The following is a 15,465-nucleotide window of genomic DNA, read 5'->3' on the forward strand; positions in this document are numbered from 1 at the left end:
GAGGTACAGCATGAGGGAAATAATTAGGAATGTTATAAATCTTAAGAATAAAATATTAAAAATGGAAGTCCCATCTACTAAATGCTGTGGGGAATTCACCTATTTAAGTTTTTTAGCTTCAGTTTTTCTTATATGAGAAATTATCTAATAAAAGTATATTAGACACACTTGAGTCAAGCAATTTTGACAAAATTAAAATGAAAGGGAATAGTGTACCATTTTCAATATTAAATGAGAAGCGTAACTTTTGAATTAGTAATTTTTATGCCATCTCCACTTTACTTTGAAAAGGATTTTATCTCCATGACAACCACAAAGAAATACACCATGTTCATTCCTCTCAGCTCCCGATGAAAAAGATGCTTAGCTCACAGTAAGTTAGCAGTATGGTATACAAAGAATTGTAACTATAACCATCAGAATTTATTGATAAAAGACACAGGCAGGACTACTTATAAGGTAAACCAGTCCCTTGATATTTCCTCATGTGGGAAAGATACTTAATTAGCATTCTTCAGAAGTTTTATATCATTTAAGGGAAAAAAATAAATGATGCTTTATAGAATGAGTACAGAGAAATAAAATGTGAAAATTGCCAGAAGCAATAAAGATAAGAACAATTTAATTTTGACAATATTTTACCCTGACATCATTTGTGTCACACCAATAAAACAAAGTTTTCTAAGAAGTTAGAATTATATTCTAGCAAAATGGATTTGTAAAACAAATAAATGAATTCAGACAAATGGCAGATGACAGAAATGCTCTTCTAAGATACGTGGTAATTTACAAAATGAAAGGTGGCCAGAAAGAAGGGGTAAAATGAAATGACTATAGTTCCACCAGTATTTCAAACAATCTAACAAAATTCTGAAATTGCCATGATAGACCTTTTCTTCTCTCAATGTCTCCAACTTTCTTTTAGGTCAGTTTCTCAACTTTTTTTCTCTACTTTTACCATACTGGCTTGGGCTTGCTATTCATGAAGGGAAAAGTTGTAGCGATAAATTTTATTGACCTGAAAACACAATGAACAATCTTGAGAGCAATATCTCTTAGAAATAGCAAAAGTTTTTGTCACTCATACTTACTCTGAAAACTTTTTTCTGTGTGAGATGACTATGCGATATGCTCTTATTCTCACTATGCCCCCCGAGTTAAGTGCTCATGCTCCTCTGCCCTTCTCATGTGTCTTCCACACAGAGGGGCTGACTCAGGTTTATATGTGAGCCTTGCACTTCAACCTCCTTTGGGTACATATGGGTTATCTACTATCGCTTCCTGTTGTTTGCACTTTCAGCTTCTCTATTCATCAATTTCCTTGCTTTAGCGTATAAATGTTAATTTAAGTATGAAAAGAAAAGAAAATCTTTTCCTTGACTTCTCCAAATGTGGTCTTAGATCATCTCTCTATATATTCCTTTTTCTGACAGCAATAGAGCAATAGAGCATAATCTGACTTTCTCAATGCATATTATAGTCCTAAAACCTATGAAATGTCCCACTGCCTCTGCACAGCACAGCCCCTCCTGGAAACTAGCCTCCTTCAAGATCACCAATGGTCTTTCCTCAGGTCCTATCCTCCCTGATAATTTTACCCTCTCACTCACTTCCCAATTCATTCCTACTCTAATTTCAAGATTCTGCCTTCAAGTTCTTTTCTTTCTACAGACTGTCCTTTGGCCACTCCTCCCACTCTGGTAGCTTTGATTATTATTCATAAACTGATGACCTCCTAACAGTAAATTTTGCCCTTTTTCTTATGATCTTAACCTAGGTTTTAAGGGACTGATGCACTTCCAATTGCAAGTCCCTTTTACAGCTCCAATGCTATAGGTTTTAAATGAACTCATCTCCAAAAGAAAGTTTTCCTCCAGTGTTTTCTACTTTGGTTAAAGGCACTATAATCATTTCAGATTGTTATGTCAGGAATCACTTTTGATCCGTAAGCTCATTGGTCTCTTTGCTCAATCATTTGCTCCCCTCAATGTCTGTATCATCTGACCACTTCGCTTGCTTTTATAAGCATGTCTTGAATTTAGCCCTTTTTCACTTATTTATAAGACTGAAAGAATAGATCTATGACCTGCTCCAACATAAAAGACTCTCTCTGTGTCATTGTGAGGTTAGTATTATCAAAGTTATTGTCATGCCGTCACTGCTGCTCAAAAGTCATTAAGATCCCTGTCTTCATGATGTTGAGGATTGTTTTATTTCTCCTCTGGAGGAGAGGCAAGGATGACTTGGTTGGTGCTGGCTACCTTGGATATTGATTGATACTGTCTTCTACTTGCACATTTCCCAGTGGATGGCTTTAGTCTACAGGGACTGTCATACCTGAAGATATTTATAAGGAAGTTATTATCCATTTCTCACCCAGGGCAGGGGGCAGGTAGCTTAGTGCCTTGCTTTAAGGTGGGACAAATTCCATGGTGCTCCAGAGTGCCTTATGGGATAGGGCTTAGATGAGATTTCTCTCAAAACCATATTTTGCTGATAATTTCCTCTTCCTTCTTTTCCCCTCTTTACTATTATACAGGTTTCTTTTGTAAATCACTTGTAGAAAAATCTCAAGAATTCTCTGCTTTTAGAGAAACTCAACTAAGGCCAACTTCCATGTTACCTCACACAAAACAGGCTATCAAATATTTCTTAAGTAAATAAAAGGGATCTCAGATATCTCAAAGGGAAGATTTTTGATAAAATGGCGTTGTTTTTGCTTATTTTTGCCTTTTATTCTCTACTAATTAGCTCTTGTCTTTTTCTTTCAGTGTAGAGATTTTGGCTTGATTATATTTATAAATGCTTTTGAAGTTAAACTGGAAATATGATTAAGTCAATGCACAAAGCTATGGAAATGGTTTTGTAAAATATTTGGAACACAGAGCTAAACATGACCAGTTGAAAGTGTGAAGATGTGGCTTTTAATATGACAGAAATAAAAGTGTCAGTTTCTTCAATGGTAGCTTCCTCTTTTCATTATGCATTCTAGGGTTTGTTTCTTAAGGTGACATTACTGAATAAAAGTAAAATAACATTATTTAATGCAAATAAATTATATGTATTCATTTTATTGAATTTTATGTGCATTCTAAGGACACCTTTCTTTAGTCACTCTTCTTCATAGTTCTGTTGATACATTGCTAACATCTCTGATGCAAGCAATACAAACATCGGGCTTTGCAAATGGTCAAGCTGTGTATTGTTTAGTGATGTTGGAACCATGAAAGATACATGATATAATGGTAACAGCATGCTTTATACTATTGTGAATTTAAAAAGCATAATGGACAACACAGTCATGCATATAAACATGTAAGTACAGAGCATAATAAAAATGTCAAATGGATATCAAATGTATCCCTAACTATGCGTGACAAAAATCCAAGTAAAAGTTTACTGGTTTTTAAGGAAAATGAGGAAAAGTAGTTAAAAGTTATTTTAGCAGAATTCAATAACTACTCCAAATATTATTATGCCCAGAAACTATTAATTAAATTACAACATGAAGAAGACAAATTTCCAACTTTTATTTCTAAATAATTATTTCTAAATAATTTTAGAATTATTGTACCATATTTATTTTTTAATTGTTACTCACCCCTGAGAATTTTAATATAACATATTGATAAAACTAAACTGCTATAAAGTAAAACTTGCTTTTGAAATCCTGTGCTGTTACCTAAGGTAACTCAAGCTACTATGGAGTTTTACAAACGTTGAGAGCTTGATTATTTATTGGAAACATAATTTGCTGACTTTCAAAGTCATTAGGTCATAAAAGTGTTTCATGTTCCAAATGCTTTGCATTTCTGAATACTTATTTGTATTTCACAAATTGATTAATAACTGTGGATAAATTCTTGGTTTGGCAGTCACCCACATGTACATTCACTGTCTCTCAAATGGATAAATAACTTTCTACTTGACATTTCCCATAGCAAATGCACCTAATGGTTGCTAAGGTATTCACTGCACTGCAGATCCAGTTAAGATGCGGATGCAGGAGTGACAGCAAGTTGCCATGCTGGCAGAGTGCTCTCTCTTATTCCCTTCACGTCTCAGAAGTGTTTCTGTGGCTAAGTGGGTAACATTTATAAGACACTTCTACACACACCTGTCACCAGAGTACATTCAAAGTGCTTCTGGCTTAATTCCATAATGTACCTGAGGGCTAAGCCGTGATAAAAACAGATAAATTTAGATTAGAATTTGAAATTATTTGCCTGCAGTCATGAGTTAGTTAGTCCAATCTTACAGATGGAAGAGAACAAGTTAGACTCCCAGCCTCAGATCCCCATTAACCAGGCAATGATGGTTCCCAATTGCTAGTGTAGAATAAGCAGGGCCTGGGGATGAACATGTGCTTTCCAATGTTTGGGGACCCCAAAGTGATCAACTGTACCTAGTTATGCTTGTGCTGTATAATGCACAGTATTAAGAAAAATAAAGGTGGTTTTAAGTCAGTGCTTTGATTAAATTCTCAATATTTTCCATTTTAAAGATATAAACATATATGAATTTTGGTATATATATATATATATACACCAAATATATATACCAATATATATAATACATATATATATTTATATATATATATGAATTTTGGTGCAGGACTACAAAATAGATATTGCTTCCTATTACATAGAATGAAGAGGATAAACAGCCTTGAAGCCTTAGAGAATTGTTGTATTTTTCTGGACCTCAGTTTCCTTCTTTGATGGACTGAAATGACACTATCATTTCCTTTTGGCTAAAAAATATGACAGTTTGATGTTCCTGAAATGGGTCTCTCCTCCCAAGTTCATCCCTCTGAAGCTCTCAGCCTATCTGGGCATCAGGAACTGAATGTCTCCACTTTAAAGGAGCCCTCATGAGATGGTATGCTTCTTCCATAGCAAAAAACAGCTCCTGGGCTAATGCACATCAATAAGCAAGCCATTCAGTATCAGCATCATCTTTGAAAAAATATGAAACACATCCTCTTTACTAATCCAAATAATAAAGATAATTGATACTTTGTCCCAATACAAACAGTGTCATTTGGTTCTTTGTTTAAATTAATGTAAAAATTTCACCTCATTGTGGTTTCACTAATAAGTATTTTTGGAACAAAACCATTGGTTACTATCTTTTATTTTTTTTTTCTACTCTCATTGACAGTCTTCCCAGGGCATTTTTTCTCTTCTACTTTAAAGCACACTGCAGAGACCGTTAATCAGAGTGAAGATCACCACAATGGACTACAGGCACACTATCATTAGCTGTGATATTTAACTTTATCTAAGACCTGTTCACACAAAGTCTGCACTACATCTTGTACTGTCTCTTTTCCACCTGATTTTAATTAGACTGAGTGAGAAATTGTCTCCCAACATCTTGTTCTGTTGATATATATTTCCCACCAGAAACAAAGTAAGAGGCGAAAGTAGGGGATTCTCATCCTTGTTCCTCAACTACACTCTTGCAGACATTTGCTTGACATTAATGTGTTTTATCTTCTTTCCCTCCTTCCTGTGTTACTTCATTGCTTCAGCAGCTGTATTTCATCTAACTTTGGGAGCCAATAGTCACCCAAATTCAGCTAGGAAACTCTGCAAATAGGAATGCAGGGATAAGAGCAGATTTGGTCATTTTTATCAATTTTTATCCATATTTGGTTTTGTAAATTCAAGCAAGGTGTTGGGAAACTTATGTATCTCTTGCCTAGGACCTAATCAGGTACACAATTTCTTAGTTGTCCATCTAGAAATGCTAGACCGGCTAACAGAGGTTATCTCTCATAAACTCTCAAAATAATCCCAACACAGATATCCTGAAAAAATATCATGGAAAGTCAGTGGAAAAAGACATCATTTGTATGCTAGGAAGTTTACAACATGTGCAGGAAACATGAACCACTGGTTGTAGAATCCAGAACCTCTAAGATTTCACCAAAATATACATATTTTATATAATCCAAGTTATTAAAGATGCTTATTTTCCTACGTTTTTGTTCCACTCAGAACTGGAGTTAAAACTATTTTTTTTTGATTGGTAAAATACCTTCTTGGTACAAGGACACCAGTCATAGCTCCAATGGCAGAGCATAAATTATGGATACACCCACTGTGCATTTTAAAGGTCAGTGCTGGTTTTAATCCATAAAGAAGATGATAACTTTATATTTCCTTCTCATTTTCTATGTAACAAATCAAACATTTCCTGAAGCTGAAATTTATTACTATTTATTCTTTTCTCTGTAAGTTTCCTCCCCACAAATCAAGCCTGTGCAAGGATGTGCAATTGCAAACAATTTGTGGCTTCTATCAGACTCTGAATCTGCTTTGTTGGAACTGTGAGGTGATTTGCATTGTTTTGAAGTTAGCCCCTTGGAATAAGCCATCCTGAAGTAAGAAGAAATGTTTTTTTCTTTTTACTGTATTGTGAGGCAGGTCTGACCTGCTCTTCTGTCTTGCTGTATTCTATAACGTTTTCAATGAACATAGCTGGGTTATAGAGACAAAATTTCCCATGAAAAATATACTAAATGCCATAAAAACAAATCGTTTTAAGGAATATTTTGCTTGGATGAGTCCTGTAGTATGTGTTGATTTCCTTAAAGCAATGATTTTTAAGTACTTTTTCTTACAGGGATCAGTAAACGCAGTAATTATTAAAACATAATTTATGTTACTTGTTTTGTCTTACATAAAGCATATAAGCAAATTCAAAAACAAAGCTAGTTGATAAAAACAAGGTCTTGTTTCATGAAACTCCTGGTAAATTCATACATGATGAACACAACTTATTTATAAAACAAATTGAGCCCTTGGCTACTCTACAATGAGGATATTGATCTTCATTTCTTTAAGGGAAAGGAAATCATCTATTCCACACTTGTAAGCTTGTATATATTCTTAATTTTAATATCAGATTGGATAAACTCTGGACCTCATGAAGCTTCTGGGGCATTAAAACATAGTAGCATGGACATCCAGATAAAGTTAAGAATTCAGGTAAAAGTTAAATAAATGGGTTCAGTGAAGCAGTAGTAAAAACAGTGACTTCAACAAATTCTCTTGATTTATTTATTATATATTCTCTTTAATCAAGTCCTGATATTCTGATGCTGGATGCTTGCTTTACCGTCTACAAACATCTTTGGGTCACTAATCTGGTATGGAAGTAATGAAATACCTCATGCCTTCTTGGAACACTCCTTATAACAGTTCTGTTGGGTAGGTGTTATTATAATCTCCATTTTCTGAAGTGGGAAACAGGCATAGAGAGGATGTTGAACTTACGCAAGATCACGCCACTAACAAGTGGCAAAGCTGGGATTGAAATTTTGGCAGGTCTGGCCCAGAGCCTGTACAGAGACTTCCACAGTGAGCCTCATGGTGCTTGTGCTGTGCAAGGTAGACATGCTGCTGTCCTGTCCTACCCATAACTCTGCAGGCTCCCACCTCATCTGAGAAATGGGACCCTGTAGTACGCCATCAATATTTAATGTTAGTTGAATTCTAAAAATTGTGTTGAACTATAAAATATGTGAAATTTAAAAATGTGCCATCTAAATGTCTCATTTGCAGGACTTCAAAGGGTTAATAAAGGAAAAAGGAAAAAAATCAATGTTATATAAAATATTTAAAAAATAGGTTAAGAAAATCAGTGTATAAATTCCAGATGTACATTGTCACCATACATTGTTGAAGAGAAGTTGTTAGAAGAACATTACTACTACATTTTATTAAAATGAACTGCTTATAAGTGAAGATTTAGTGGCTTACAAGACGAAAAGATAAAATCAACTAAAATTTGAAACAGAATTCTGGTGTGGTACTTGCATGAAAAAATTTACACAGAGTTAAAGAGAAAAAGAAATCAGTCTATCAGATTCCTGTGTAATAAAAATAATATTAGTAATATTAACATGTTTCTATAATGTTGGTTATTTTTCAAAGTATAGAGCAGTTGCCATCATCTATTTAACCACTGAGGAAAACCAAGATGTTAATGATTTGTTTAAAATTAAATGTTCTTCTTCAACACATTATGTCTAGAATTAAAGTACACAGGACTTGCCACATTATATTTCATTAAAATAACCTTAATGATAGTAGATTCATGGTCAAACACCTGTAACCAAAATATGAGAGTGGTTGACAGTGGTTCAATAAAATTTTTGTTTTTAACTCACAGACTTTTTTCTGATTATTGTATCCTATTGCAAACTGCTATGAAATGGAAACAATTATTAGTATTTGCTCTCAAAAGGTATGAATGTGTGTATATACATACATACACATATGAATGTATGTTTGTGCCTAAAAGCTGAGTGCCACCTAGCTGGAATAGAGAAGAAATGGTGACACCCTTTAGTGCCACCCTTATGTTTAGGTAACCACCTATGTAAGAATACTTATTTTTTAAAGTAATTTGCTTCTCATTCGAGTAGCTTATAAAGTAGAACTAATCACTAAGCATAGTTGGAAATCATTTATAAATGTGTACAATGTACATCAATAATACCTGTTCTAGGTACTTCCCTTGATAAACATGATCTTTGAGTGAGAGTAGAAGCAATAATGACAAACTAGCCTAACAGTGACCATAAAATTCTATGCTATTCTTTATTTTCTCACACTGTTACTCTTCTTAGAAAAGTAATATAAATTTTTCTGGACTATACATATTTATAAATGAAGTAAATTTGCATCAAATGGTGATTGAACTTTACAATTCAAATAATCGCCTCCATAATTATCTTGAAAAATACATAAGCTTAATTTATTCTTTAACCTATCTTCTTCTGAAATGCAAGCATTGATAGGGTACAATTTCAATTTGAAGCATATTATTTTTAAAAAGCCTCATTTGAATATATTTTCATTTCAGCTAGTATCTGACATGTCTCTCATAATTATCTTACAAACCAAATTAAGAAATGTGGGTGGGGAGGAGGTAGAGTTCAAGTGCATTGTACATGATTTGATTATCTTGTCACAAGAACATCAATGGTAGAAAAGAGGGAGGGCCACAAATTCTACACAGGGGTTGTCAGGCCCGTTCTGGTTAGGATTTATTAATGATGCGAATGAAGACATAAGGTGGGCTTATCCAATTTTAAGGTGACACAGAGCTGGGGGCTATTTCACTGGAAAACAGGATGTAAAATTTTAAACAACAACAACATAGCCACAAAAAATTCCTAAGCAATAAAATGTTATTAGGGACCTAAATCCAGAAGATGAAACATAACAACATCAAGGATAAATTCCTATTGTAATTCAAAAAGCAGCTATATAACACAACAGGATGAGGGAAGATCTGACTGCAGAAGTTTTCATTAGAGCAAAAGGGGGGCATTTAGTCGACCACAGGAAGTACCAATCATCAGTGGGACGCCAGGAAAAGAAGCCCTGTCTCAATCTTAGGTTGGAATAGAAAGAAATACATTGCTTCAGGTACAGGGTCTGCTTGCCACAGTTTACTCTGCTCTAAACCAGACCACATGGGTCCAGTCCCATTCCTGACACCTCCCAGTCAGTGAGAGTTTTTTGGGAAACAGTATCAGTCTATAAGACAATCAGGAATCCATGTAGTAAGAGAAGTAAGATTTTAGTAGCCTAAAAAACAGGTAAACCTTGATAAAATATAACATTAGCCCTCAAGTATTTGAAGGACTCTGAAGTACTTGAGGAAACAGATATTTTTGCAACAGGACAGAACTGACTTAAGAATGGATTTGGGGTTAATATGTGGGGACAGTAAAAGAAAACATGGGATTCAGAGTTACAAGTCCAAGTTTAGGCAAGTCATGTAAATCCCTCATTTACAGAATCCTCATCCCTAAGGTTACAGAAGTCCTTAACCTTAGAATAGTACCTGTTCTATTTAGCACAAAGACTTTTCATAAATAATCAAATGAGAAAGCTTATAAAAATATTCTAAAATTTCAAAATGATTTGAAAATAGTAATAACAATAGTAAGCCACAAGAAAGCCAGTTGCAGCACCAAGAGCAGAGCTACCTTTTACTGGATGATGAGGAGACTGGACTAGAGAGAAGGTCATTGCCATTCTCCCAATTGCACTTATAATTTATTCACGTACTTCCTATTTTACTTCAGTTAAAGGCAATAAATAGTAATGAAAGGAAAGTGACAAGAGTTACTAATATCAATAATTTAATTTGGCTAAATAAAGTGGTTAATAGCCACAATTTTTAGAGAATTCATGAACTGGCTGGACTTCTACTATAACATTCATTAACTTAACTCAACAGAAAATATGACCAAAGTGGTCTAGATTAAATTAGAGCTAATTCATTTCACCCAAATAATTTCCTCTGCACTTGTGGTGCCAATCTTGAAAAAATAAAGAACTTTCTGAAGTAAAACCTGTGTCAAAATCCCTAATCTTAAATTTCAACCTTTGGATAGTTGATACTCTGTATAAGCCCATCTGCTTGCTATATTTTGGTTTTATTTTATATTTCTTTTAGTATGCAGAAACAACTATCCCCTGAGTTTGCAATGCCTACCAGCTGTTCCAAGTGTACTTACCCTTTGACCTTCTTTTCCAGGTGGACCTTGGGGGCCTTGCATCCCTTTGGAACCCTGTAAAGGAGAGAGGACACATGTTGATACAGATTCGCGCACACCTGTCTCACAAAGAATGTTGTGAAAATTAATACACATTTCATTCATCAAAACAAAAATTTTTAAAGTGATTTGAGCTCTTCCAAGGTTAAGCTATGCAATGTGTTAATAATGATAAATTGCCTTTCACTGGCTGGTTTATCTTTGTAGCTAACTCCAGAAAAGAATAAGAGGAAGTTCCAAACCAGGTCTGAGATGAAACATTCACTCCCAGTTAAAATATCCCATACAATTGGAACTGTGTTTCACCAAATGACCATAAATGAAAGGTAACAGTATCTCCAAGCTGGAAAAAAAAATTTCCTTATATATTTATACTTTTTAAGTAAAACATTTTTTTGTGGTGGAGAGTAGCTTTGTATCTTTTAAGAAAACATATTGACTATGACACTTGTTTCAAACATGTCTATTTATAATATTTAACTTTTAGTATTATAGACATTATTTAATGCTTTCTCATAATATTGTCAAGTGATAGGAAAAAGAGTAGTTTTTTTCTAGATCATAAAAAAGTCCCAGGAAATCAAAGGTATTGAAAGTCAAGTCTCTAGATTTTTAGATATTTACATTATACAGGAATTCCTACTCAATCTGAAACTCAAAATGATATTGTACTTTTTTAAATCTCCAGAAGTTATTAGTGCTTCTTAGTCTTTTCTGCTGCTTCCTCCTTTTTTCCACCTGCAATTGTGATTTAATATAGGTGATTTTAGGCTCATTTCCTTTCAGTTCACATGCTCTCACCATGATCTCATCTGCTTGTGGGCTTCAGATTCTCTAGATCAGATATCATTATTCCTACATTTATAATCTTAGTTTATCTTCTGGGTTGCATGCAAGTCCAATGTGCAATTACCTGCTTGATACACCCACTTGTCTATCTCACAGGCATCTGAAATTTAGCACATTGAACACTGAACTCAGGACTTTCCTCCAAAACTGGACCCTATTCCAGCACTCCCCACCTCAATAAATCCACATGATACTCTCCTAGCACTTTCCTCCTAGAAATCTAGAACTTAGTCTATGATCTTCTCTCTCAACTTCCCCTCATGTCTATTTACCAAGTCTGGTTGATTTTTATCTACAAAGTATGTTTGGATCCATTTATCTCCATTCCTACTGTTCCACGGTCATTTCTGCTCATCTGAAGAGCTTTCAAATGAACTCTACATCACAGCCAAACTGTTCTTAACAAAACCCTGCTTCACCTTCCCTGAGTCTCCACAACAGTTACCTATTCCAGTCTTAGAGTGCCTTGTAGTTGTCTTTTAAAGTGTCTCTCACAAATTCATTTAAATGATTATTCATGTAATGATTTTTCTCACCGTATCTAAGTCACAATAGGTAGAATCTGTGTCTTTACACATCATGGTGTGAACTTGTTAATGGATGAATGAAAACAATCCAAATTGGGAAATCAATGCACTCTAGTAAAAGTGCATTCAGAGACAGGTTTCAAGATGGCAGACTAGAGGGTGGCTGCATTTCATGTTGCTCCAGGACTCAGGATTCAAAAGAGGAGATATTGAGAAACTTGAGACCAACTCAAAGCAACTGGGTGAGTCTCTCCCGTTGGGGAGGCATCCCAGATGGGGCGGTAGTCTCGAAACACAGGGAACTTTGTGAAGTAGAGCTGCCCAACGAGACACCCCTCCCCCCGCTGGAGCAGTGAAATCGGACAACTAGGAGCATCATAGAGGAGGCCGCTCAGCACAGCGCTTGGACTCGGAGCAACCACTGTGGCTCCAGGCGGCAGCCCAGAGGAGGAGCTGTGAGGAGAGCTGTTTGGACTCAGAGCGACCACTCCTGAACACTGGGGCCTGCGGAGGAGGAGGAGAATGGCAGGTTGCTTGGACTCCGAGTGACTGTACCAGAGCTACAGGCGGTTGCCAGAGGAGGAGCTGCGCAGCGAGCTGTTGGACTCAGAGCGACCACTACTGAACTCTGGGGCCTGCCCTGAAGAGGAGGAGGAGGAGGAGTGTGGCGGGTCACTTGGACTCGCAGTGACTACATCAGAGTTCCAGGCGGCTGCACAGAGGAGGAGGCGAGTGGTGAGTTGTTTGGACTCAAAGCAACCGCTCCTGAACACCAGGGGGGGCTGCCCGGAGGAGGAGCACAGTGGGTTGCTTGGTCTCGGAGTGGCCTCACCAGAGCTCTGGGTGGCTGCTCGGAGGAGGTGTGCAGCGGGTCGATTGGACTCAGAGTGACTCAGAGCTACCGCTCCTGAACACCGGGGGGGCTACCCGGAGGAGGGGGAATGGGGCAGGTCACTTGGACTTGGAGTGACTACCCAGGGCTACGGACGGTTGGCGGGAGGAAGAGGCATGTGGTGGGTCGCTGGGACTCGGAGCGATTATACAGGGCTCCAGGTGGCTGCTCAGAGGAGGGGCCGCATAGCCAGGTGATTAGGTGCAGAGCAGGGTCCCAGAACCTAGGAGGCTTCTTGGTGGAAGAGGCACACAGAGACATACTTAGGGGTGGAGCGAAGGTTCCAGGACTACGGGCAGATTCTCTGAGGAAAGGCAACCTAAGGAGACTCGTCTGCGAAGGGTAAGGCTTCTAGGCCCAGGAGGTAGGTCTGGGCCCCTGGGATGTTGCAGAGGAAGGCAGCCCAGCACAGGCGGTAGTTGTAGATTGAGGGGAACCTCTAGGAGGCGAACTGACCAGTGAGGCCTCCCCACCAGGTGAGTCTTCGCTGCCGGGTGAGGTTTTCCCACAAGGACGGTAAAGCCAGAGATACAGGCCCAAACGGGTCCTGCCTCAGCCCACAGCCTAGTTCCCCTTTGGATGACCATTGGTCAACAAGTGGAGGCACCTCTGCCCACTAGCAGGGAATATACCCCACCTGAAGGCCACCACCCCTAGAGAGGCAGCTTCCTTGTGGAGCACCGCATTATCAACTTCCTCCAAGACTTCAGCCTACTGAAGGCTAAGAGGGGATATACTAGAATCTTCAGGGACATTGTAAGTCAATAAAGGAAATCTGCAATATCTCAGCGGTCCACTGATACCTGAACAATATGAGAAAACAAGGGAAGAAAATGTCCCAAACAAATCTAGATGTTACATCAATAAAACCCAATGACAGCATGGCAGAAGAAATGACAGAAAAGGAGTTAAGAATGTACATAATTAAAATGATCAGAGAAGCTAACGATGAGATGAAAGAGCAAATGCAGGCACTGAATGATGAGATGAAAGAGCAAATGCAGGCATTGAATGATCGCACCAATCGACAGTTAAAAGAGCAAATACAGGAAGCAAAAGATCATTTCAATAAAGAGTTAGAGATATTGGAAGAAAAAACAAACAGAAATCCTTGAAATGAAGGAAACAACCAAATTAAGAACTCCATAGAAAGCATATCCAATAGGATAGAACACTTGGAAGACAGAACCTCAGACATTGAAGACAAAATATTTAACCTTGAAAACACAGTTGAACAAACAGAGAAGATGGTAAGAAATCATGAACAGAATCTACAAGAACTATGGGATATCATGAAAAGACCAAATTTAAGAATTATTGGGATTGAGGAAGGCTTAGAGAAACAAACCAAAGGAATGAACAATCTATTCAATGAAATAATATTAGAAAATTTCCCAAATCTGAAGAATAAAATGGAAAATCAAGTTCAAGAGGCTTATAGGACTCCAAATACACAAAATTACAACAGACCCACACCAAGGCACATTATAATGAAAATACCTAACATACAAAATAAAGACAGAATTTTAAAGGCTGTGAGAGAAAAGAACCAAATTACATTCAGGGGGAAACCAATACGGATATCAGCAGATTTTTCAATCCAGACCCTAAAAGCTAGAAGGGCCTGGAACAACATTTTTCAAGCCCTGAAAGAAAATGGATGCCAACCAAGAATCTTATACCCAGCAAAACTTACCTTCAAATTTGATGATGAAATAAAATCCTTCCATGATAAACAAAAGCTAAAAGAATTTACAAAAAGAAAGCCAGCATTACAGAACATTCTCAGCAAAATATTCCATGAGGAAGAGATGAAAACGAAGAAGCAAATTAGCAAAGGGAGGAATTATCCTAAGGGAATTGTCAAATAAAGGAGGAACCAAGTCATGTCAAATAAATACATAAATAAATAAAATTTAAAAAATGAACCAAATGACTGGGAATACAAATCATATCTCAATAATAACCCTGAATGTTAATGGCCTGAATTCATTAATCAAAAGACATAGACTGGCAGATTGGATTAAAAAGAAAGATCCAACAATATGTTGCCTACAAGAGACTCCCCTCATAGAAAGAGATACCAATAGACTAAAGGTGAAAGGATGGGGAAAAACATACCATGCACATGGACCCAGCAATAAAGCTGGAGTATCCATCCTCATTTCAGATAATGTGGACTTCAAGCCAAAGTTAGTCAGAAGGGATAAAGAAGGACATTTCATACTGCTTAAGGGAAGCATAAATCAGCAAGATATAACAATAATAAACATATATGCCCTAAACAGTGACTCATCCACGTATGTCAAACAAATCCTTCTCAATTTCAGAAACCAAATAGACCATAACACAATAATACTAGGTGATTTTAACACGCCTCTCTCACCACTGGACAGATCTTCCAGACAAAAATTGAACAAAGAAACCATAGATCTCAATAACACAATCAATAATTTAGACTTAACAGACATTTATAGAGTATACCATCCAACCAAGAGCGAATACACTTTCTTCTCAGCAGCACATGGATCCTTCTCTAAAATAGACCATATATTATGTCACAAAGCTAATGTTAGCAAATACAAGAAGATAGAGACACTACCTTGTAT

At 36.8% G+C, this 15,465-nt stretch overlaps 1 protein-coding gene across 1 annotated transcript in view; it reads right to left on the reverse strand.

The window, feature by feature from the left end:
* The window catches only part of COL19A1 (collagen type XIX alpha 1 chain), a 331,364-nt gene that overhangs the window by 132,221 nt on the left and 183,678 nt on the right, over positions 1-15,465 (reverse strand). The window contains exon 16 of the mRNA XM_079146513.1: positions 10,550-10,603. Coding sequence (XP_079002639.1) covers positions 10,550-10,603 — 54 coding nt within the window. The remainder of the gene's footprint in view (positions 1-10,549; positions 10,604-15,465) is intronic.

Source organism: Sciurus vulgaris, assembly GCF_902686455.1.
Source record: "Sciurus vulgaris genome assembly, chromosome: 7".
Lineage (NCBI taxonomy): Eukaryota > Metazoa > Chordata > Mammalia > Rodentia > Sciuridae > Sciurus > Sciurus vulgaris.